At 53.3% G+C, this 25,643-nt stretch overlaps 1 protein-coding gene across 2 annotated transcripts in view; it reads right to left on the reverse strand.

The window, feature by feature from the left end:
- CELSR1 (cadherin EGF LAG seven-pass G-type receptor 1) overlaps nucleotides 1–25,643 on the reverse strand; it is a 133,018-nt gene that overhangs the window by 75,560 nt on the left and 31,815 nt on the right. For both annotated transcript variants that reach the window (XM_074326582.1, XM_074326581.1), the window contains exon 2: nucleotides 5,744–6,382. In XM_074326582.1, the coding sequence (XP_074182683.1) occupies nucleotides 5,744–6,382 (639 nt within the window). The remainder of the gene's footprint in view (nucleotides 1–5,743; nucleotides 6,383–25,643) is intronic.

Raw genomic sequence — 25,643 nt, forward strand, 5'->3', positions numbered from 1 at the left:
GTCCCACAGCCGATCGGCTGTGCATGTATGTGCCCTCTGCCCAGGGGCCGGGCACACGAATCCTGCTCTTCAAAAGCCCTAGCTCTGCGGAAAAAATTGCATCAAGAACAGGAGACACCTGGCTAAACTTGTCCACACCATGGCCTCTTGGGGTTTGGCTTTAATGGAAAACAAAGTCACCCAGAAGGGAGCCTGCAACCTGTGGAAAGACTGCAGAGGTGCTACAGAGAGAAAAACTCAGAGTAATCCTGAATATCTGAAAAGTACATTTTCCTAAGAAAGGATTCTGTTTCTGCTTTATTTGAGATTTTAATTACAGGCTAGGTAATGATTTTCATTTTGAACGATAAGTAACTCTCTGGTTTAAGGACTAAATTCAACTCGACGACGAGCACTCAGAAGTGGCGTTTTAATCCTGTAAATTTTGGTGGGCGCTGGCAGACCTCCCCTCCCCGCACGTGCGCGTCACCTCACAGAGGCCAGCATAGCTCTGAGCACACGAGGCACCAGCAGCCTAAACATGGTCATGCAGGTCTTGGCTTGGGCTGCTGCAGCCCGTCAGTAAGTCATATTATAGAAATACTGTTACTCTGACAAGAGAATTCAAGACAAAACTCAGACTTGGAGCAACGTACATTATTTACAACAGAATCAGAGAAGTGCCAAATTGATTGAAGTTTTCCCATGAGCAAAACAGATGATTCTATTTTGACAAGTGTCTCTGGTTTTGAACCTACATAGAATGTCCAGGCCCAGTGAGGTCACATGGGAGACAGTCAGGGTCTCAGCCCTGGAGAGGCCACCATGGGGATCGGTCAGGATCTCTGGCCTTGGGGAGATGACCATGGGGGACAGTCAGGGTTCCAGGACAGCCCTCGCACAGGACAATTGGATGCCTCATCCTGGAGGAGTCGGCACAAAGCTCAAAGCCAGCAACACTGAGACTCTCCCAAGGAGCTACAGACCCACTGGATTCCAAACCAGGTTTATGTCGGCTGAGCTGCACCCATTATGACTCAGGGTCCGGACCTGTGGGGGTTAGAAGCCCAGGGACTTCGTGCTTCGTGCACAGAGGCAGCCCTGCTCGCCGGGGTTCACTGAAATATCCTCTGAATCCAGACAAGTGGCCCAGAGGTCTGAAAACAGAGGCTCAAGAATAAAAAGGACCCTAAGGAAGAAGCCTCAGCGGGCGGCGCCCCAGCTGGGTGCCCGATGGTGCAGGTGGGGCTGTGCCTGGCCTTCCCTCCAATAGGCAGAATGCTGGGAAAACCCTCCACCCCAGTGATCTCAAAGCTGCAGCTTTCTCAGGAATGCACCCCGCGGGCAGCCTCTAATGTGCGATGATAAATCGCCCTGCAGGGCTCCGCAGTGTGAAGATATATGTGCCTGAGAAAGGGGCAGGCACCGAGCAGAGCAGCCTGGGAGCGCCAGCACCAGTACATACCTGCATGGCGAGAGCAGGACCAGAGCCGGCTGGAGTGTGGCCAGCGTTCACACCAGCAGGACAGAGTCCTAACCGCCGGGGCATCCCTGCAGGAAGGGACTAAAGGAACAGAAGGGGTGTCCTGTCCCCTCCCGCATGTGACAAGTGCAGCAAAGGTGTTAGGACACCTTCCCTGGCCTGTGTGGAGGAACTGGCCAGTTAACCCTTGACCCCATCATCCTCGCATGAGTCTCTATTACGCGCCTACTGTTTGTCAGCGCTGTGCTGATGGACAGAAGACGCTGGGTGTCCAGTGCAGAGGGGAGCGAGGAGACAGCACCCAGCTAACGTGGATTCCGGCCTCCGATGTCCGCCATGGGAAGGGGGCCGCGGGGAGCCCTGGGGAGAGCACATTCAGGGGCTTTGCCGCGCACTGACAGAAGCCAGGCATGTTTCTGGAAGCTGAACAAGGGGCAGTCAGACCGGACGGGGCGAGGCCGGGTCCCTGAGGCGCTGCGGGCCCAGGCCTCCCACTAGACTTCACAGGGGACCGAGGAGATTCAAGTACAGCATTGCTGGGCCCCAGTGGGCATTCTAACAGGACACTCTGGGCAGCCCAGGGCAGGACGCCCAGCCAAGGTGAGACAACGTGATGGTTCTGCCCTCACATTCCACTCCTCACGGTCTGTCACAGACTCAGAGAAAGGGCCTGGCGTGCTCAGTCGCCATGAGCAAGCATTACCGCGTTAGGAAGGCGTGCGCGACGGTGAGGTTTAACCAAGAGGCAGCAGGGCCAGGTTCGGACTCACGTCCGCAGGCTCGCCCTGGATCAGCCTGGGTCCAGTGTCTCCCAGGAAGGAAGAGCTTCCTGCCGGAGCCTCGGCTAACAACATACCATGAAGTGAAACGCTCTCCCGGGGCCACTGGCCTGGTCAGCGACACCGCTCTTCATGGCCCATCTCACTGTACTTTAAGCCTTAGTGCCCCCACACAGAAGGCACTCCGTAAAAGACGCTGCGTAATCCATGAAAGGAGCAGGTAAGCAGGTGAACAGGTGAACTGAGCCTGAGCTCAGAAACGAGAGCATTGGGTTCAAATCCTGCCTCGGCCCTCACAGCACCCCTTCCTCTGGCCCCCGTCCAAGACAGGGGGCACAACCACCTGTGTGGGCCATCCTGGGCACTGCAGAATGCTGACAGCTCCCCTGGTGTCCACCCGGTAGCCCCCCAGCTGTGACAACCAAAAATGTCCTTGGATATTGCCAGATGTCACGGGAGCAGAATCACTCCCACAAGAACCGCTGACCTAGACACTCTAATGTTCCCTACCTGTCTCTTCATGTATAAAATGGGGCCATCGAGCTGCTGCGAGGATCAATGAGGTAACACATGGGGAACCATCTAGAACAGTGCCCAGCATGCTGAAGTCGCTGCTGTTCTGAGGGACATAGAAATAAGTGAAACACACCCACGGCAGCAGCCGGCACCCAAACACGGCACCCAGGAAGCCTTGAGGGAGACTGACGGACGGTACCAAGAAAGTCGGGAAACCTTCCAGAAACTTCCCAGAGCTGGGGACAGCACTGAGGTGGATTCTGAGGCAGGCAATGACAAGGGACGGCAGGCATGGAAGCGAGGAGATGGAAGAATGGGGCCACATTTGGGGAATTTAACAGAAACCAAAGCCACGTTGTTTATAAACTGAACGACTGAGGGCCGAGAATGATGAAAAGGGCGTGTTTGTCACACACGCCAAGCTAGAGATCGGACAGCGTCCCGCACATGCCCACGACGTGGTGCCTTCAGTCTCCCTGTCCCTGTTCCTTGCAGAGTAGCGTCAGTCGCAGACCCCAGCCGGGGCCCACACAGCCTGATTTGCACAGTCACACGGTGAGAGAGCGAGGGCCTTCCCCTGGCCATGACGGGAATCCTGGTCCCTTTAGGGCCTCGGTACTTGGGCCTCAGTGGATTTCAAACACACAAGGGAGCTGTCAGGAGTATTTTTCCAGCATCAATTCCCTTGAGCTTTTTCTGCAATGAACTGACACCTTCCGTTGCCCAGCTCGTGTCCTGTCCGGCAGCACCGGAAGCCAGGGCCCTCCAGCGCCTTGGGCAGCTTCCAAATTCCCAACCGCCAGGCCCGAGCTCGGCTTACCAGGGAGCAAGTAATAAAACCCTTGCGACGACAGCAACGCTGTCACCAAGAGTAAATGAGCTCAATTACCTCCACGCAAGAGAGCGAGGGCTTCAAAGGGAAAAGGGCAGAAAGAGAGGAAGGGGGACCAAGTAAAAATAATCAGTCTGATTTGAATCAGTCTGTCTCCGAGGGAAATACATATGATAATTTCAGCACCAAAGACATTCAAATTAGCCCCATGACAATCATGACATTTCGGTGGGTCTTCTGGCGATGACACACTGGGTTATTCCTCGGTCATTATTTTTCTAGAAATGACTCTCATGATGAAAACGAAATCTGAGAACTTTGGAAGTTCTCAACAGGTCAACCCCCCAGCTTACAACGTCCTGACCTCTGGAACCCAAGCCTGCTGCTGGGGCCCATGAGGTTAAGCTGGTCTCCTCGGCCACATTAGACCCCAGCCCAGGCTTCTGCCAGAGTGTGGGGGGTGCTGGCGGGGTCTCCCCTACCAGGTCCATGTTGCTATATCTCGACCAGTGAAAGGGACCCTGGGTAACCCTGGGAGGCCCACTGATTGGGCCGGGGCAGGTCTGAAGTGTGCACTGGCTGGGCATATAGCAGGAACTCAATACTTGTGCAGCAAGTGAATAGTGGTACAGTGAGTGGCTGCTGGAGTGCAGCAGGCCCTCCCGGGGGCCCTGGCACTTCAGAAGAGGTGGCCAAGAGGCCAGCTCCATGCCATGAAGCGGAAGGAAAGGAAGGGCGTACCATTACCTGAGTCGTGACCTCCGTGGAGCACGGCTCCACTAAAACTAAGGGGGGAAGCCAGGTCTCCCGGGCACAACCGAGCCCCCACCCTCACAACTCAGGCAGGGACAAGGGGCCTGGGGGGTCTTCTTTGCCTTCCTTCTCCGCTCACCACCAAGCCCCAGTGTAGCCAGGACTCCAGGATTAACACGCAGACCCAGACAGGAAGGACAGACGGAAAGGTGGCCACAAGTAGGCAGAGGAGGGGAGGGCACGAGACGCAGTCAAGTGCCTTCCTTGCTGTGTGGCTACACCACCGGATTATAAACAGGCTGGGGTTCAGACACAGCAAGCCGGGGCGCACCCCCGTCTCCTGAGGCTGCCAAACACCCTCTCTCCGGCGGCTTCTCCTCCTCATCTGATGCAAAGCGTCGCGCACAGCTGCCTTCCCCTCTCTGTGCCCCACCCCAGCTTTACTCTCTCTTCCTGCTTGAAAAATACCTGCTAATGCTGTAAACCCCCATCCTAAGCTCGGTAAACGTGTGCCATGTCCCACACTCGCAGATAACGATTTCTCAGCTGTTTATACTAAACACGTTGACGAGCATACAGTCGATGGAAGAATCTCAAAGCTACCTCCAGTGGGAATCCAGTCCGGCCTGATCCCCAGACAGCTCTCCAAAAGACAGCGCGTTCACAGTCGGGCCACGGTAAACTTGTTTTACAAGTGGGCCATCATTTTAGGTGCCAGGCAATGGAAGACCAAAGCTAGAACGTGCATTTCTGTACTGCTTTTGGCAAGCTTTCCCTTTTTAAAAACAACCGTGGGCTGTGTTTGGAGCAATGCCCTTTGCGATTAGTCAGGATGTCTCGAGCAAGGTAAGTTCACGTTCACGGTGGAGAAGATGAGTCATTTCTACAGTGACAATGAGGCGTGAAAGCATGAACGTCTTTCGAGACCCAAATGATTAACAGCTCATGATTTCTGTCCCAGGTACACTGTTTACGATAACCCATTAAACTTGAAATCTGGAATGAAGTGCTTTAAATGTAAAGCCACTTAACAGGAGAGCATGTCGATTCATGCACGTAGGTATTTTTTAGGTGCATCTCACACTATAATCTCCCTCCTACCGTTCTCATAAGGATGGTGACTTAAGTCCCTCGGGGTCAACAGGGACCTTGGAGCTGTTCTCAGGAAACACTCTTCCCGCCGGCTGCTGGCTGAGGACATGCCACTTCTCAAATCATTTCAAGTTTCATGGGGCAGACACCCAGGCCCAGCATCTACCCTTGGACCATTTCCCCAGGAGGGAAGTGGACAGATGAAGGCCCCGGAAGCCTCCCTATATGTAAGCTGGGAATCTCGTGCCACGCAGAGGTCTCTCCGCCAAGCCTGTGCCCACCCGGGGCCCATGGGGGACGCACACCTACCGGTGAAGTCCTGCAGACACTCGCAGGTGTAGCCGCCCTCGCGGCTGCGGCAGCGGCCGTTGGCGCCGCAGGGGCTGGAGTAGCACAGGTCGATCTCGGTCTCGCAATAGTCGCCCGTGAAGCCGGGCGGGCAGCGGCAGCGCAGGCCGTTGATGGGGTGGATGGGCCGGAAGAGCACGGTCGTGGAGCTGATGAAGGGGGCCGAGCTGTCGAACTTGAGCACGGACACGCACTTCATGTAGTTCTCGCAGGGCTCCCGCAGGCAGATGTTGTCATCGAAGGGCAGCACGCGCTGCGTGGACACGGCCGTCAGCAGCGTCCGGTTCAGGTAGATCTGCTCCTGCAGGTCCTCTGAGGGGAAGAACTTGTCTCGGACGCCGCCAGGGAGCAGGGCAGAGAAGGTCACATTCAGGATGTTGGAGCTGACGTCCGTGTCGTTCTGGATGTTGAAGACAAAGACGTCGTCCTTGGTGGTGGACAGCACCGTGGCCACCCCTTCCACGAAGAGGGACAGCAGCGGGGACAGGAATTTCTCCTGCGACATGTTCTCCAGACGGACAGTGATGCTGTTGGTCAGCATGTCGTCCGTGATGATGGTCACCCGCAGGGTACAGAGCGCCACGACGCTGTGGACACCATCTGCAAGACATGGGGGGGTCACTGGGAGGCCGCCCACAGGGGCCCCAGCCCCACCCATGATCACCACCTTGGCCCCCCACTCCCCGGCCCCGAGTCCTCTCCCTCTACACCTGGCTTCCGAAAGCACAGCTCCCCTCACACACATCTTGCTCAGACGCCCCAGGGGACCCCGAACCGCTCAGTAGGACATCCCATGACCACCATGGTCCGGCCCCCGTGACCCCCACCTCACAGGCTTGCTCCAGACCTGCGAGGACACAGAGCCCAACTTTACCACCCCTGCACCTGTTCCAGCCACCAGGAGACCCACCCCAATCCCGCCCATGTCCCTGGCCCCCAGGGGCCCGCAGGTGTACACGATGGCCCAGGACGGTCCCGCCCAGGTGTGGCCTTGGCTTATGCTGTACTGAAGGCTTCTCTCCCCTTAGCTGCGTCCTACTCATCTCTACATGCCCAGGACAGGAGACACAGCACATGCTGCTTTACAAAGACACACAAAGGTGACGCTACACCTCAGCCAACACAAACAAGTCATGAAACGAGGCACTTAGGATTCTGAGATGGGAAAAGGCAGAATATTCTGGTTACAGAGCTGAGCACACCATCAGTTCTGAGCCCAGAATCAGAGGAGCTATCCAAGGGCTAGCCCCAAGGGTTTTCCTTCCTGGCACCCCGACAGGTGCGACCCCCCCGGCCCAGGAGACCTTCACCCATCTCCCAGCCCTGCCTCAAATGTGCCAAGGGACCTGAGAAAACCTGACGAAGTCGCATCCTCCTGAGTCTGCTCAGATTCTACATCCCCACAGCTCTGATCCGTCCCTCCCTCCTCTCCCCACAATGTGGCCCCATCTGCGCCCCCAGTTTCCATGGGCACGGAGCCACCTGGGCAAGCCTGTAAGCCCTTGGCCTGTAAAGCCCCCCTCCCCACCCCTCTCAGAGCACATAACCTGTCCAAACAGAGGAGAGACAGAACAACTTCGGAGACATAACACGTCAGGTGCTTGTGCAACTGCCACAGCAAACCTGAAGTTCTGAGGGATTCTGAGAAAACTGGCAACATCCACTGGACAAAGGACAAAAACTGAGACACAGGGAAGCTTCATGCCCAGGAACAGAAGCTGGAGGGAGGGAGGCCCGGCTCCCACCCCAGTAACACGCATGGCTTCTGAGCCAGGCACCGAGCACATCTACTCCTCACGATGAGCTGGCAGGGCTGAACTTAGACAACGAAAACAGTATTTGTATGGGGAGGGCACTCGAAGGCCGGCATCAGACCCAGAGGCCTGCAAGGTAAGGGCTGTTCTGAATACAGCACAAAGTCAACATCCCAGGCTGTCTGCAGTTCACATGCAAAGGGCCTGTGGCGGTTCCTAACAACTAATGAGGAAAAATAAATGAAGGCAAAAGGAAACGGCAAAGCACATGTTACAGAGAGCCTCAAAGATGGCCCTTCTTTCCCCACAAGAGGGCCACTCCCGCCCCACACACAAGAGGGAGCATTTATTCCCTTCCCCTGGAACGTGGGCTGGACCTGCAACTGCCTCAGTTTCCCTCCATCATGGTCCTCACGCTGCAGCCCCAGCAGTTGTCCTAAAAAGTCAATCTCATCATGCCACTCCCTCATGGCCCCCAGTAGCCCCCAGAATAAGACCCATACTGCTTACCCTATCTTTTGGTCCTACATGGTCTGTCCCTGTCACCCTCCCCTCATCACAGTGACACGCCCACGTCACTCCGGCTCTTGATTCCTGCCCCAGGGTCTTTGCACACCATGTCTTCTGCCTGAAGCACCACGTTGCTTGTGGCTGCTCCCTTGGCCATCCAGGCCTCAGCGGAATGTCCCGCACCAGAGGGGCCTTCTGTGTGTCCCCACCCCCCGCCATGTTCTGCCACACCCCCACCTTAATTCCTGCACAGCAGCAGCCACAGACTGATTTGATTCTTATTTGTTCATATCTGCCCCCCCCCAACCGCCACCCCCGTGAGTCCATGAGGACTGAGAACCTGTAGGTCTTGTTCCTGCTGGGCCCGTCTCAGCCAGAATAGTTCCTGGCACTCAGAGCTGCTGCATAAACATTTGTGGGAGAGAGGGAAGGAGGATGGGGGCCAGGTTGGGGGGTGAGGGACCCAGGAAGAATGAAGGTTTCCAGTGGCATCTCTAACCTCAATGTTGACATTTGCACAAATGGCATCAGAGACTCCATTTTCCTATTTTTTTCGTGGGTCTTCTTTCTTTCTTTCTCCCTCCCTCCTTCCCTCCCTCCTTCCCTCCCTCCCTCTCTCTCTCTTTCTGTGCAAAGGCCCATTATGATACTGGATATAGGACACTGCTTGTCTGTTTCCTGGTGGCAGTTGTTATGAAACACCCGTTCATTCTTAAATCACGTATGGATTTGTTCTGACCCAAGATGCGAAGGTCATGCTGATTTTTGGCTCAAAGCTCAGACCGTCTTGGATACTCTGGGCTGTCCTGCCCACCCGGGTAGGGTGGGGGCTCCAGTGCTCGGACCCTCCCGCAGGCAGTTCAGAAGGGCACAGTACACAGAAATGCCCAGGAAGAAAAAGTCACATTCCAGGAACAGACATCTTTAGTCAGGGACAAGACGACGTGACCAGCAAACAGCATTAAATATTAACTCCCGTCAAATGCACTGGAAAACAAAATATGCACCTTTATATCAACCTTACCATTAGTCCCTTTTGAGACCATGGACCATCCTGGACACTCCAGGTCCTAAGAGACAATGAATTTGCTTAGTACTTAAGTTGGCTGGGCTGGATATGTGAGTCACCTCACGGTGGAGCCTGTACCTCGAGGAGGACCTATCCCTGGGACACTGGGGGAAGCTGTCACGCAGGGGACAGGGGACAGAGATGCATTTTCAAGATGTGGTGCCAGGATGACCTGAGGAGGCAGTGGGGAGGTGGTCTCTGAGGAAGGCTGGAGTTTGTCACACCTGTGGAGAAGAAATGTCTTCCAGGCACAAATGCAAAAAAGCAGCAAGGCCTGGCAAGTCAGTGGTCAACAAGAGGGTGTCAGTGTCCTGGAGCTGCTGTGACAAAGCAACAGGAGGGTGTCAGTGTCCTGGAGCTGCTGTGACAAAGCACTACAGACTTGGGCGGCTTAAACATTTATCCTCTCAGCCTGGAGGCCAGCAGTTCAAGATCAAGGTGTCAGCAGGGCTGGATGCCCCTGGGGGCTCTGAGGGAGAATCTCCATGGCTCTCTCCCAGGTCCTGTGGCTGCTGACCGTCCTTTGATGTTCCTTGGCTTGTAGATGCAAAACTCCAATCTCAGCCTCGTTGTCACGTGGCCTTCTCCCGTGGGTGTCTGTATCCAAATTCCCCTCTTGTAAAAGGGCAGCAGCCGTTGGATTGGGTCCCCCCGAATCCAGGTGACCTCATCTCAAAGCTTACCTTGATCACATCTGCACAGGTCCTGTCTCCAAATGTCACCATATTCTCAGGTTCCAGGATGGACATGAACTGGGGAGATACTATTCCACCCAGGACAGATGGGAATATGGGGGTTGTGGGGAGACAAGGCCGTAGAGGCGGGTGGGTGTCCTTCAATGCTGCGTGGCCTCCTGGGCTCTTGGCGGGGTGGACGCAGGAGAAATGTCTTCACGGCGTGGATGGGGCCTGCTCATGGACAAGGCTCCATCACTGCCCTTGGCGACTCCACGCTAACGTCTTTCCTGTTACTGTCCTTCAGTTCTCATCATAGCCCATGAGGGGCACCACTGCTGGTCCCCAGACCGGCTGGGCTGACGCCCACTGATCATGGACAGAGGCTCAGAGGACCGTGTCCCAGTCTGAGAGGGTCCACTGAGGACACGGAGGAGCAGAGGCCGGTTTCTGAACATCCGGGGCCTTGAGGACCCCAGGGAGTCTGGGCCACCGGCAGCTGGAGATGCAGCCAGGGTTGGGGGGAACATGAGCACTAGCCGTGAGTGTCACCCCATCCAGTGTGCCTCGTGGTCTTGGGAGGTCCCTCTGGCTCCTATCGCAGATGCCCTGCCAGCCCCGGTTGGCACAGCCCATGATGTCAGGCCGGCTGAGGCTGCATCCACAGGGCCGGCCAGTTGGAGACAAAGGCTGAGCTCCTGTCCGTCCTCCTGCCCCCACCCCGGGAGGGTGACCCCAGGCCTCACAGGGAAGGGCCCAGAGCCGGGGGACTTTGAAGTGGATTTTGAAGTGGGTTTGTTGTTTGTTTGAGGACAGATTGAGGGCAGACAACAGGTGCAATGTTTTGATCTACTACCTGGAGGGCGTCTGGTTTCTCTCTTGTATGGACAACAAAAGCTGAACTTACAACCCACATCTCAGGATATGCCGGGCTCACTTCACAGCAACAGGGTGACAACGGGGGCAAATGCTGGTGTCAGGCGCGCGGGCCCTCCGGCCAGCAGACGCTGCAGTCCCCCCACCACCGCCACCACCGAGAAGGCTCTGGATGTTTGTGCAACACCCAGACACTCACACTTGCTCTCGGCACGCAGCGTGTTTACCTGGCAGTCAACGTGCCAGGCACTAAAGGGCTGACGCAGCGCTGCCTGGCACCGGGGATGAAGAGGGCAGAGCCAGCAGCCCCTTCCTGCCCCCACGTGTGCTGTGATCTCAGCCTGATAACGGGGACAGAGGGTCCGTCCTGACCTCCCAAAGCAGCCCATCTTGGGCTTCCCCTTGTTTGGAACCCAAATCCTGCCCCCTGTCATTTCCACCACTGCCTTCCCTGCTGGAGGCGAGGTCTTCACACCCCCTCCCTACAGGTATCAGTCAGCCAGCCTCAAGCCCACCCCCAGGTGCCTGCTCCCCCGGCCCCAATGCCTCCCCCACACCCCATTCATGCTCATCTCCTATTTTGGGTGACACCCACACTCCCGCAGGCCCCCAAGCCTAGTCCCCGGCTACAGGATGCACCTTCCACTTCACATCTGAGGTCCTTGGCCCATCTTCCTTCACCTAAACGACCCTTACGCTGGTCCCCTCCTCCAGCTGTGCCATGTTGTGCCCACGCCTCACTCAGAGGGGACAGCCAGGCTCTGGAGCTTGAAACCCCTCTCCAATCCTGACCTAGCTCCTCATGTCTGTACTGGATGGAACCTTCCAGAAGGCTGAAATATAACAGGCCCACGACCCCACAGGAAGGTTTGCTCACAGCTGCAAGTGTCCAGCCTGGCCCCCAGCTACAGCAGCTGTGGGCCGACCCAAACAAAGTGTATTCTTGTCAAGATGAAGAACTTTCACTTAAGAGTTAAGGATTCCTCAAAAAGTTAAACACAGGATTAACATGTGACCCGGATTTCCACTCTTGGGTGGAATTCAAAACAGTTGAAAACATACATCCACACAAAAACGTGTACACAAAAGCTCATAGCAGCATTGTTCACAATAGCCAGAAAGTGGAAACCTAAATGTCTATCAACTGGTAAATGGACAAACAAAATGTTTACATTTTGTAACTGTAATTTTGTAATTCCATGCAATGGAATGTGATGCAGCCATAAAAAGAAATGAAGCACTGATTCGTGCTACTATATGGACGAACCTCAAAACCACTGTGCTAAGTGAAAGAAGCCAGACACAAAAGGCCACGCACCGTATGGCTCCATTTATATGAAATGTCCAGAACAGGCAAATCCATCGAGACAGAAACCAAATTGGTGGGGGAGGGAATGGGGAGTGGGGACTATTAGTGGGCGTGGGGCTTCTTGGCGGGGATGGAAATGTTCTGGAACCAGACAGAGGTGGTGGTCACACAACACTGTGTGTGTGCTAAATGCCACTGACTCGCTCGCTCACTTCGAAACGGCTCATTTTATATTTTGTGAATTTCACCTCAATTTTAAAAAAGGAAAACAGAGTTAAGAATTGACTCAAATAAAAATTTGCTTTATTTTGCATGAGATCATCCAAAGGGCGGGGGGCACTATTGTAAAAGGCATTTTTAGGACAATGTCCTTAAAACCAAGTGGTGCCCGAGGTCAGAGGTCAACCAGGGCTGTGAGAGCAGAGCCGTCTTCTCGCCGTGGCTCCCCGTGAAAACCCCGAGTTGCTGCTTAGGTGGCACTAATGCTCCTGCCACGATCATACTGTAAACTACATAATGTGAAAGAAACCTGGCACCCGGGCGGGGTCACGTGTCCACACTGAAAGCACCCCGCCTCTGGCTTCAGTGGGGTTACCTGAGAGTTTCTCCCGGAACCTTCTGCTCTCGCTGGTTCTCATGTTATTTCAAGCACTGACTGACAATCCAGGAGTCTAACCTCTCTACGTAGTTGTAGCACCGGGCTGACACAGGCTGCTGGAGACCAGACCAGACGGGCCTGCCCAGGGCCCGGGGCCTCCACGCCTCCTGGCAGCCACGTCGGGGGCTTCCCTCTGACGACAGGGAGCCCGCCCAGCCTCCCGCTTCCCTGCCAGAGCCAGGCAGGCTGCCCTTCTGCCCCGTTCTGGGAAAATGGGCAAAGTTCCCTGAGGCAAAGATTTAACGCCAAATGGGATTTAAAAGAGCTAGTGAGTGCCCTGCCTTCTTCTCAAGCCCGGGGGACACTCCCGTGGCCGAGTCAAGGAGCAGCTGGCAGCCTGAGAGCTGCACCAAAGACGAGATTTCTAACAAACACACCACCCCAGCCCAGCCTGCTGGCCGTGGAGCCCGGGGACTTGCCCGGGGTTCGGTGAGGCCACTCACAAGCAGCGCACTGCCAGCCCACAGATCTGGGAGTGACGGGAGGTGCCAGTCTGGAACATTCCAGGCTCCAGCTCAGACAGTGCCACCCACCACCACCCCGCTGGGCGGACACCACAGTGCACTCCTTCCCCAGCCACCTGGTCAAATCAGCAGGTGACCCTTGCCCTACGGGGGGGGAGGGGGGCAGATAACGTGTAGGTGAGCGCACACATGTGCCATCTCTCCCTCTCCACGCCTCTCCTGAACTGGAGCTCTGCATGTGTCACCTGCACGCACAGGCTTAAGAACGGTCCCTGGGCTTTGCCTAATTCTGGAAGTTTCTATTTCTCCGACATGACATGCTGGACCCTGGTTTGGCCCCCACCCCCACACTTGCCAGCAGCGCCTCTGAAATTCTGACCGTCTCTGGGAACCACTGGTGACCAGGCCCTGAACCGGCCCTGCCTCATTTCCTCATTAGCAAACCCAGGACAACGGGACGTCCAGCCCCCACAGGACTCATAATCTAGTGTCTCCACTGCTTTTCCCACAACCCAGTGAGGGGGCCGGAGCAGAGTCTGCTGTTCCAGTGACAAGGGACTTAGGGCCCAGAGAGGCTTTGCCCCTTTGACACAGGTCACAATCTTCCCGAAATGGCACAGGGACACCTGGCAGCTGCTTTACACAAACGCTTTCTAGAGAGAAAATAATTATTAACTGCAGTGGCTTAATGAGGAGAGGGAGATGCAAGGGTTTCTAATACCAATAATTTGTACCTATTTAAGAGCAAGTGTGTAACAACAAAGGCAACCGGAACCCATAGCATCAGGTACTGTTTCCCTGGCCTCCAGGTAAGTAAACACAACTGAGCACAGGTGCATGAAGCCAGACAAAAGTCAGAACGTTCCCGGGCTCCCAGGCCCGGCCGAGCTCTGACGTACCTGTAGGGAAGGGCCCCGAGGGCCTCAGCCCAGAAACCCAGGAGAATGGGGCGAGAGAGAGAGAGAGGGAGCTGCAGGTGTACCAGCTGCAGTGGTGGGGACCTGGGCGGGGCACCTGGCATCCACACAGCCCTCCTGCATGGCTGCTCAGCCCAGCCCAGCCCACGGCAGCAGCTGCTGCAGCCTTAGCCTTCCTCAAGAGACAGAGGGTCCAGAGTCTGATGGGGACTAGAAGGCCACCCTCCTGATCCCCCAATGTCCCCCAATGTCTCCTCACTCAGGGGACCTGAAGTTCCTTCCAGTATAATTTCACTGAGACCACTTTTGAAATACAAACACCCCTGAAAAACTATATTAAGCCCCTGACCCCTTGGTGGGTTAGCCCCACAAGTCAGGAGCCAGGGGGCAGCTGCCCTCACATGCTGTGAAGGCCCCTCAGTCACTCACTCTGCACCCCCTCTGGTCAGGCACGGGGTGCTGCCCGCAGGGGACGTGGTCATCAGAGATGCTGGAATGAGCGTCCAGTGTCCTCACCCACATGCTACGGGGGGGGCAGCACCCAGCCTGGCCCCCCACCATCAGTGGGGGACAACCATCCACCGATCATCTTAGCTACTTCCAGGGGCCCCTCCCTACAACTGAGTGAAGAGGTGGCGAATCATTTTCTTTAAAGGAAAAGATCAAATATTGGCCCAGACGTCTATTAATTTGCAGCTTACATCAGGACTGTTAGTGAGAACAGAAAAGTGGGGTTTTTGTTTTTTTGTTTTGTTTTTCTGGTTAAATATTTGCTAAGAAAATTCCAACCCTACATTTCAAGAGACTGACTGAGCATGACATTGGAAGGGGGAGACACAGGGTTTTCGATCATTAACCAGGAACTCTAGTGGAAGAAGCAGGAGAGAAAAATTAGAGCCCTCCCAGTGCCAGGCACCTGTCAGCAAATGGGGAAACGTGTATTTTAGCACCTTTCTTCTCTCGTCTTTATTACGCCTTGTGACACGCTCTTCTGTAGTTGAGTCTTTCCATTTCTTTCTTTCAGACCTGTCCCCTACATCCAGATGGCGAAATCGGTTTCTAGTATTCAGAGCGGGACAAAAACTCCTTCCCACCTCACATGTGGTTCTACTGGAAGACCCCCTCCATGCTCACATTTACTCTGTTTGCACCACCACCACTTCCTCCCTCAAATTAACGGGCTGAAGGCCTATTCTGAGGTCGGTGAGTGAAAGATTCAAGAAAGGCTGAGAACTCCGTTTTAACGGGATGAGGCCCGTGAGCTGGCAGACTACACGGCACAGTGAGGCAGCTCCCTCTGGCTCATTACCAGGGGGGCCTGGAGAGGAGGCAGCATCTCAAATGAAGCTGAAAATGACATCTGGCTGGCTGACACCATCTCTTTCATAATACACCCTGGGTCCGTGCGTCTCCAAATTGCTGAGGAGCAGAGGCTGCGTGTCCAAGACAGGTGGCGGGCACAGTTCCCGGTCCATATCCGTCCAGGTCTGGACGCGGCACGCACCAAGCTCATGCAGTGTCATCGTGAATGCACAGGCCCCACAGTCTGGGAAATGGGCTGGAACTGGAACGGTCAGCAGCTGCCCTCGGACAGAGGGAGAAACAGAACTGTGTTCTGCTTTTGTGAACCACGGTGGGGTTTCACTACAATGACACCCTTCATGACCCAATCTCAATACCTTAATGTTTCAGGTACTGTTCAAAGTCACACAGTGAAACATGGTCCACACGGAATGTTCTCTGCAATGCGTCCTGGCCCAGTATCCACCCACCCCTACTTGTCAGCCCTTGAAGGCAGTTGGGTCTCTACCCCTGCAGGCCACCTGGCTCCCAGGAGGAACCCTCCACTGAGCACCTACTGTGCGCATGGCCAGGGCCTCCCGCCCTGCCCTCCTGCACAGCACGCCCCCTCACACTCAGTCATGCTCACTCACACACTCGCATACACTCCCGTACACACACATATACTCACACATACACACACTCCTATACACTCATGCATACGAGGTGTGATCAATACGGTGAATGTTTAAATAAAAAAAAATTTATTACAGTAAATGACACGTTGCCATTAATCCCCCTCAAAATACTCCCCCTCACTTCAAACACACTTATCCCATCGTTCTTGCCACTTTCTGAAGCAGCTCTGGAAGTCCTCTTTCATGAGTGTCTTTAGTTGCGCTGTCGTGGCTGCCTCAGTGTCCTGAATCGATGCAAAACATTTACATTTCATGGTCACTTTGACTTTGGGGAAGAGTGAGAAGTCGTCCAATGCCAGATCCAGTAAATAAGGTGGATGAAGACACACCGTAATGTTTTTATTTGACAGAAGTTGCCATGTACCAGAAGAGATGTGTGACACGGAGCCTTTCCGTTGTGATCAACACATATGGTAAATACTGCTGCCAAGTGCCATCCAACGGAAAGGCAGGACCTTCAATATGGGAAGTGGCACATTGAACCTTAGTAACAATGTGTGACAAGTTTCAGCTTGTTCAGTGCAGTCAGTCAGTCAGGTGTGAGCTACGGTTGAGAGAAGGTGTGTTTTAAAGTGTAAATCATCCTCCATCATGACAACGCTCCATGTCACACATCACTTCTGGTACGGCAATTTCTGTCAAATAAAAACATTATGGTGTGTCCTCATCCACCTTATTCACTGGACTTGGCACCGTGTGACTTCTGGCTCTTCCCCGAAGTCAAAATGACTCAGGGCATCGAGGCAGCCACGACAGCGCAACTGAAGACACTCACAAAAGAGGACTTTCAGAACTGCTTCAGAGAGTGGCAAGAACGATGGGATAAGTGTTCAAAGCGAGAGGGGAGTATTGTGAGGGGGTGTTAATGGCAATGTGTCTTTTACTGTAATAAATTCTTTAAAGTTTAAACATTGACCATATTTTTCTATCACACATCACGTACTCGCACACATACACATGCACCTTGCAATGCAGGGACTCAGCTCCTGCTCCCCGCACAAGAACGCAGGACACTGTGAGGCCAAAAAGGAACGACAACAGAGCCATAGATAGGGGAGTCATACCACTATATTCTCGCTGGCGGCTGGGCTGGAGACACAGGAGGCAGGAGCCACATGATCCGCAATCCACAGTCCATTTGCCAGCCACAATCCGTGCCTGCTGGCGTAGCTACGGCAGTTACATTAGTGGCTAATGGCTAACCGGTAACAGCTGATGGCCACCCAGCAACAGCGGATGGCCATCTGATTACAGCTGACGGCCATCTAATAACCGAGGTAGCACCTTTCCATGTGAGGCCGAGAGCCTGGAAACTGCTCTCTGGGACTCTGTCCCCACACATATACTCACACACACTCATGCACACACTCACTCATACACTCATGTGCACATACACACACTCATATACACAATCACTCATACACTCACGTGCATGTACACACAATCATGCACACAGACACATATACTCACACAATCACACACACTTCCGAGCTTCCAAGTTCTCTCAGGGGCGCCTCTGGCGCGGGTCTGGACAGATGGAAGAGATTAATCTAATATCAGATATCCTGTCATTAAGTGGTTAGGAGATGACTTAGATGTAACAAATTGGAGTTCCTCTGAAGTACCCCAAGGGTCCTGAGAAGGATGTAAGTCTACACAGGATGCTGGAGCTGACAACATTTATAACTCATTTAGAACGAAAAATGATCTGGTGTGATAAGTCTTTTAAAGATCCAATCAGCAACCTCAACTCAAAGGAGCTAATTAAAATTGTCATCATTAATTCAGCAAATGTGTGCAGCTCTGTGTGCCAGACCCAGATCTAGGGGAGGGGTGTCAGGGGTGAGAGTGGGGAGTGGGGAGGGGTGTCAGGGTGAGAGTGGGGAGTGTGGGGAGGGGTGTCAGGGTGAGAGTGGGGAGTGTGGGGAGGGGTGTCAGGGTGAGAGTGGGGAGTGTGGGGAGGGGTGTCAGGGTGAGAGTGGGGAGTGGGGAGGGGTGGGGTGAGAGTGGGGAGTGTGGGGAGGGGTGTCAGGGGTGAGAGTGGGGAGTGTGGGGAGGGGTGTCAGGGTGAGAGTGGGGAGTGTGGGGAGGGGTGTCAGGGTGAGAGTGGGGAGTGTGGGGGAGGGGTGTCAGGGTGAGAGTGGGGAGTGTGGGGGAGGGGGGAGGGGTGTGGGGGAGGGGTGTCAGGGGTGTGGGGGAGGGGTGTTGGGGTGCTGATGGGAGGTTGGGGGAGATGCCTGCCCTGACCTCCAGCTGCAGTAGGAAGTGGGCACTGCGGCAGGAAGAGCAGCTGCGAAGGCCTGTGGTGAAGGCTGGTACCTGTCCCTATTATGTCCCTGCACTTGATGACAGTGGAAGCTGTGGATGCCCTCATTCCGAGACACTCACTGTGCAGCTGTTCTGTAGGCCCACGCCCTCCCCACTCGGCCTCAAGGGCCATGGTGGCTGGTGGGGACATGGGGATGTCTGGGGACGCTGAAGCACCAGGTTGTGTCGGGGGGACATGGCTGCCGAGCCAACATGTGCGACGAGGAGCATCCACAGAGGCGCCAGTGACTCCTGTGTGCTGTCATGCGGGAGACCCTGCTCGCTGCGCCATTTGTCGTGCACGGAGGCCTTCTCGCCGCGCCATCTTTCAGGCGGGGCGGCCTGCGGGGTCTCTGCTCCCGCTCCCCACACAAGAACGCAGGATATGGTGAGGCCGAAAAGGAACACCCACGGAGCCATAGGTAGGGGAGTCATACCACCACGGTCTCACTGGAGGCTGGGCCCACCGGACGCGTGACCTGCCGTCCGCCTTTCCTCCAACCGACCGACCGACGACTCTCCTCCACTCTCTCGACTCTGTTCCTCTCTCTCGGCTCTCCTCTTCCGCTCTCCTCGGCAATCCTTCGTAGCCGCAGCAGTTATACCAGCGGCCAATTGGCTAACCGGCCACAGCCGACGGCCAATCACCACCCGAGCCAGTACCCCTTCACGTGAGGCCGAGAGCCTGTAAACTACTCTCTGGGGCTCTGTCCCCACATGTGCCCACGTGCATGGACCCAGAGGGACTGTTAGGGGGGTGTGGGGACAGAGTCCCAGAGAGCAGTTTACAGGCTCTCAGCCTCACATAGAAAGGTGCTCACTCGGGTAGTAAATGGCCATCAACTGTGACTGGATGGCCATCAGCTGTGGCTAGTTGGCCGTCAGCTGTAACCAGTGAGCCACTGGCCACTAATATAACTGCTGTGGCTACGCTAGGAAGCGTGGAGTGCAGTTAGCAAGAGAGGTTGGTTGACAGAGAAGCAGACGGTGGACAGCAGATTGCGGATCGTGTGGCTCCTGCTTCTTGTATCTCAGGCCCAGCCGCCAGCGAGACTATAGTGGTATGACTCCCCTATCTATGGCTCCGTGGGTGTTCCTTTTTGGCCTCGCCATACTCTGTGTCCACCCACTGAGAGTGGGAGCCGGACCAGAGACCCTGCATGAGAGGGTAAGTGTGGCTTTCATCACGGAGCCCACAGCCAGCACTTCAAAAGGGCAGATGTGCAGAGAAAGGCACCAGGACGGGGCTCAGTGCAGGGCTGGGAGAAGCGTAGGACAGCCCCGGACACGGCGCTGAAGGACACAGGGAACAAACGCCTCCCCCAGCCCCACAGCGGGAACGTTTCTAGAAACAGTTTCCAGAAACTCCTCCTTTGCACCGCAGCAGCTCTCTCTTTAGCAATGGGCATTTGGGGTCACGGTGGCAGGAGGGATAAACCGGCTCGAGTCCCCAGAAGTGCCCACACCCCACAGCCAGGGCCAGCCTGCCTTCCCACTGGTTATACACCATGACCTAAAAATAACTGCCAGGAATTTAGTTCCGCTGATGTGAATAATTACTGAGTTTGTGACTGGTCTTAAGAGGCCCAAGTGCTCTTTCTTTGCTTGAAATTGGCAACAAATTGCTGCTATCCCCAATCCCTGCAGTGCTCACCACCCAAAGTGCCAGCCAGTCATTATCTGGGGTTACTTCTTCCTGGCCCCGTGGCAAAGGGGAGGGGTGAGAGTTTTGTGACAAGGCACTTGTAACTATTAACCGCTTTCCCACAGCTCCGGCTGAGGGCAGAGCCGGACCTAACATCCCCTCCACCATCGGCACCACCGTGAGGGGCTGGCTAACAGCGGAGAAAGGAGGCCGAGGTCCAAGCGCCCCGGCCTCTGCAAATCCTCCCTGAATTCAGAGAGGCGCCGCAGGAGCCAGTGCTTGGGGCAGGGCCGCGGGGCTGCGTTTCTCTCCCATAAGCCCGAGAGCAGCTTTCAGTCTGTACCCGGAAACGCTCATGTTTCCTATACCGTGTGTCCTCCAGGTCCCAAGGACAGCAAGTTGTGGAGGCTGGAAGTGCAGGTGCAGACCTAGCGCTGCCAGGCTGGGTGGGTGGGAAGGCCAGCCCTTCCCCTGCTCTCCCCCCACCCCACCCATCCCCTACCCCTAGCAGTGGTGACCAGGCCAAATGAGACGGTTCTGGAGACTGCTTTCAGCGTCACGCTGCATGTCCACCAGAGCGCACTCAGGGTCCTGGTCTCTTCCAGCCGGGAGGAGATGGGACGGGAGCCAAGACGTTCCAGGTTTTCACCGATCTGGGAGCCTGAAACACTCTCCCTACAGCCTCCATCCAAGTGATCTTGTTCTCGGTCTAAACGTTTCATGTCACAGTGAGAGACAAGTCAGGCGCTCACCTGTGCACTCGAGAGCCATAATCATTTTCAGACAGGTTAGTTAGTACGTTGCTAGGTAGACAGGGAGGTCCCTGGTGGAATAAACAAAAGACAGCCGTATCCTAAAACTCCAGGTTTTGAAATCACTCCTTCGCTCCAGCACAACATGTAAGAGCACCTTGAAGTTAATCATAGAATTCCTTTTGGCCTGACAAACAGGGCAGATCTGATAGATAGGATAGGTTATTTTGCTAATCCCTTTAGGATGGGCTAACAGCACAAACCTGGTAAATGAATTCCATTAAAAGGCACCAGCTCCCTTCCCCAAACAAGCAAGGGAAGGTATAAAAGCAAGAGCTTTTGCCTCCGTCACGGGGAACCCCCATTCGGGAACCCCTCCCGCTCGGGAGCTATGACCCTTTGCTTTCAATGAACTCTCCTCTTTTTAAAACTCTTCGCCTCTCCTGGGTCCATGTTTCCATTCTTCGGTCTCACAAGTCACGATCCTGGCACTCATTCAAAAGTCCCCTCCATCATTTGGGGACTCAGAGAAATAGTCCTACATCAATTTCACTCAAAAAATACCTCTGAGACACGACCTGAAGGGAATGAACCTTGTGTTTGGTGAACCTTGGCCACTTTTAGGGCACCTGCTGCAGCCTGGAGACATGGGGGGGCAGGAGTTCACTTTGGAAACACCCAAAAAATCCACACCAAACTCCTGCAGGTGCCACATCTGGCAGTCCTCAGGCACAGACGGTCCCTGGTCCGCTCCCATCTCCCCACCCCGCCCTAGGCCCAGCCTGGCCTGCCTCAGCACCCCGTACTTCATCCGAACTCTCCATGGGGTCCTACAGGGCAGGTTTCATTTTCCTTGTTTTATAGACCAGGCCTCAGAGGGTCAGGTGGCTAAGTGACTTGCCCACAGTCACTTGGCTGGTTAATGATGTGCCAAAATGAGAACCCATGTCTGTTCAGGGACAGTGGGCCCCTGGGCCCCTGATGCCCACCATGCCCCACTGCCTCATGAAGGGGTTTGCTCTTCCAGTAAGTTCAAAACCCTGGAGCCAAGTTGGACACGCACAGCCAGCAGCGCAAGATGACAGTCCACGCTCGCACATCCCCAGAAGCAGGGTTTCCCCACCCCGACACCAGAGGCCCTTGAGCTTATCACGCTTTGCTGCCCGGGACTCTCCCCTGCATTGAAGGACACTGGCCGCTAGGAGATACCAGTAACACAACCCCTCCCCCCATACACGTTGTGACAGCCAAAACATCTCCAGACATTTCAAATGTCTCCTGCGGGGGCAAAGGAGTAATGAACTCACTCTCATTTGAGAACCACTGAACTAAAGAAACCCAGCCTGAAAGTTTTTATTTTTAAGTTTTTCTTGTAAACTAGCAAAAAGGAGAAAATTTAAGTCACTCTATTCTTTGTGTTAACTGCAGGGATGTGAGGCAAGGCTGAGTTAAAACGCACACAGGGACCAACCGTCATGACACCAGGTTGGGCAGAGGCAGAGGGAAGAGAAGGGGACAGTCAAGCCACGTGATCCACGATGGCCAAAGCCTGACGTCCCCTCCAGGGCACTCCCCAGGCTCGGGACAGATCCAGGGGCGCAGGCCCCCCTCTTCAATCCAGGAATGATGCTGGCAAATGTGCCCGGTGCTGTTGACAGATGTCCAGGCTCAAAGGCTAGTGTTGTTCCAAAACGGAAGTTCCACTTCTCATTATAAAATTCTCCTTTAAAATGTGTTGGCCATCCATCGTCTCAGCTATATGTTCATGCATCATTTATCAGTCTGACAATTAAGGTCACGAACTTGTTGCAATGATGTTGCTAACCTTTTTTGACATCAGAGGGATTATTCATTATGAATTTGTACCAACTGAACAGTTAACCAAGTTTACTATTTGGAAGTGCTGAAAAGGCTGCATGAAAAAGTTACACGACCTGAACTTTTCGCCAACAATTCATGGCTCTTGCATCACGACAACGCACCAGCTCACACGGCACTGTCTGTGAGGGAGTTTGTAGACAGTAAACAAATAACTGTATTGGAACAGCCTCCCTACTCACCTGATCTGCCCCCCCCCAATTACTTCTTTCTTTACCTGAAGATAAAGGAAATATTGAAAGGAAGACATTTGGATGCTATTCAGGACATCAAGGGTAATATGACGACGGCTCTGATGGCCATTCCAGAAAAAGAGTTCCAAAATGGCTTTGAAGGGTGGACTAGGCACTGGTGTCGGTGCACAGCTTCCCAAGGGGAGTATTTCAAAGGTGACCATAGTGATATTCAGCAATGAGGTGTGTAGCACTTTTTCTAGGGTGTTAGCGAACTTAATTGTCAGACCTCAGATATAAAGAAGCAACGGGGAGGGTATGTAATTTTCGCTCAGAAACGCAGTCCTGTTTCAATTCCCAGTACAAAGGCTTCCTGGCCTAACCCCAACCAGGGACAAAAATTACCTCTTTGCTTCTCTTTTCCGTATAACTGACCCCTTGATTTTCAAAGCCAGTAGCTTGTGTTCTTCCTTCCTGGATGTACTTTCTTCCAGATTAGAAATAGCTCTCAGTAATAGGATGTAGAATTAAAAGGTAGACATAATAAACAAGAAAACATTGGACATTTCTCTGGGGGAAAACAGTATATGATAGAACAGGCGAAACCAAATCCTGCCCAGCCCGGGGCCTGCTGGGCGCCCCCACCAGGGCAAACCCTCGTCTCTGTCTGTGTACATTTCTCTCTTGCCCACAGGGATGGAGTGGCCCATCTAGAAAGTGTGCTGGACCCGAGCACCTGTTCAGGGACAGAGCGATAAACTGGGCGCGGAGGTGACCTGACCTCTGGGTGTCCAGGTGCCTGGGAGAACCACTCACGACCACCTCACAGGACCCTAACCCTTGGGAACAGGACGTGCCGGTTTTAGATGGTTTAAGAACAGATTAGGCCCAGCTGATAAGAAGGTTAGTAAACTGCAAGACACGTCAAAAGAGGATATTCAGAATGAAGCATATTCAGAAAAAAAAAAGGCAAGTACAGAGTCATCGTCATGAAGTGTAATTCAGGCCTGTGATGTCTTTATTCCTTATTCCTTGATCTTGTACACTTTTAAACACACGGAGTCTGTTTTCTGGGCTCTCTAGTAGATTCCACTGGCCTATCTGGCAACCCCTTGGCTACTGGCAGACATGTGTCCCACCTTGCCTTGGCTCTTCCGGGCCAATTTCATTTACATATAAAATTTACATATAATTTTGTACACATTTAAATATATGTACATTAACATGTATTTACACACATAAATGTACATGTTTTTACATATACATCTTATATGTATTTACATGTAAAGTTTAGAATCAGTTTGTCAGTCTTTTCAATTTCCCCTAAAAATCTGTGGGTTTTGGTTAGCGTTACACTGAATCTATGCAACAGTGAAGGGAGAAATGACATCTTTACTATACTGAGTCCTTCTCATCCACGAACATGGTTAAACCCCCAGTTATTTACGTTTTCCTGAGTTTCTCTCAATCAGGTTTTATAGTTTTATGCCCATCTTTTATTGTATTTATTTCTGGTGATTTGATCTTGTTATGCTATTAAAAATAACATATCTCATTTCATTTCCCATTGACTGCTGGTGTACAGAAACACATTTGATTTTGTATATTACCCAAGTATCCAGCAACCTTACGAACTCACTTATAATTTTAATCATTTATTTGAATGTTTTTTTTGGATTTTCCTTGTACGTAACCATAGCATCTGTGAATAACAGCAGTGTTCTTATTCATATCTTATGTTATTTATAATAACGGCAGCATTAGGTTTCTATCTGTTTCTTCCTTGCTTTCCTGCACGGGCTAAGACTGCTGTCAGGTTGGCGCACAAGTAATTGTACTTTAAAAGGTTAAAAATAATTGCAAGAACCGCAATTACTTTTGCACCAACCTAATAGTACGGTGTTGCACACTCAGCATCTAGACCAATGTCTGGCAAATGGAAGATACTAAATGAATACTGATTGAGTGAATGAATAACATAAATGTTCACAAGCTGCCAGAAGTGAGCTACCTCCTTGACAACAACTAGTGCCACCGCAGGTCTCAGGTGCAGAGTGAGCCCAGGAGACCCTAATCCTGCTGGTGAGCAAACGAGCAAGGGGCTGCACAGGGTCGGGAGGGTGAAATCCACTTGGCCACAAACAAAGACAGGGGAGAAAAAGAGAAAGGGACAGTAGCTGAAAGGAAAAAAACACCTATGTTATCTGGAGTCAATATGACAGCTCTCCTGGAGAAATCAATTAAACAATTATTTTAATTAAGACAGTTTCAGAAGGTGGCTGGATGCAAAATCAACAGACAAAAAGTCATTACTTTTCAACATCCAGCAAAAGCCAGTTAAAAGATGTAATTGAAAACAAGAGTCCTTTTTGCGACATCAACAAAACCCGTAAAATCCCTAGAAATAAGCCTAAAATGAAATCTGTATGTGGAGAAAGGGATTAATTTTACTACAGCGCATAAAAGATGACTCTAAGAAATGAAGAAACATACCATGTTTCTAGAGAGAAAAACAATGTTGCAAAGATACCACTTCCAAGGTATATTAGTTCCCTGGAGCTGCTGTAACAAATTACCACAAACTGGGTGGCGTGAGACAATGGAAAATTATTCTGTTACAGCGGTGGAGGCCAGACGTCTGAAACCAATGGGCTGGCTCAACACAGACGGTTCCTCCTGGAGGCGCTGAAGGAGCACCTGCCTCTTCCCAGCGTTTGGGGTGGCCAGCAGTCCTTGGCGGTCCTCGGCTTCTGGCTGTATCACCCCAGTTTCTGCCGAAGTCCTCACTCGTCCTTCTCTCTTTGTCTTCTCTCCTCTTTTTAGGACTTGTCACTGGATTTAGGGCCCCTAATTTGAGATCATCTCCTCTTGAGACCCTCAGCTTACCTATCTCTGC

This window comes from Rhinolophus sinicus, linkage group LG02 (assembly GCF_036562045.2).
Source record: "Rhinolophus sinicus isolate RSC01 linkage group LG02, ASM3656204v1, whole genome shotgun sequence".
NCBI lineage: Eukaryota > Metazoa > Chordata > Mammalia > Chiroptera > Rhinolophidae > Rhinolophus > Rhinolophus sinicus.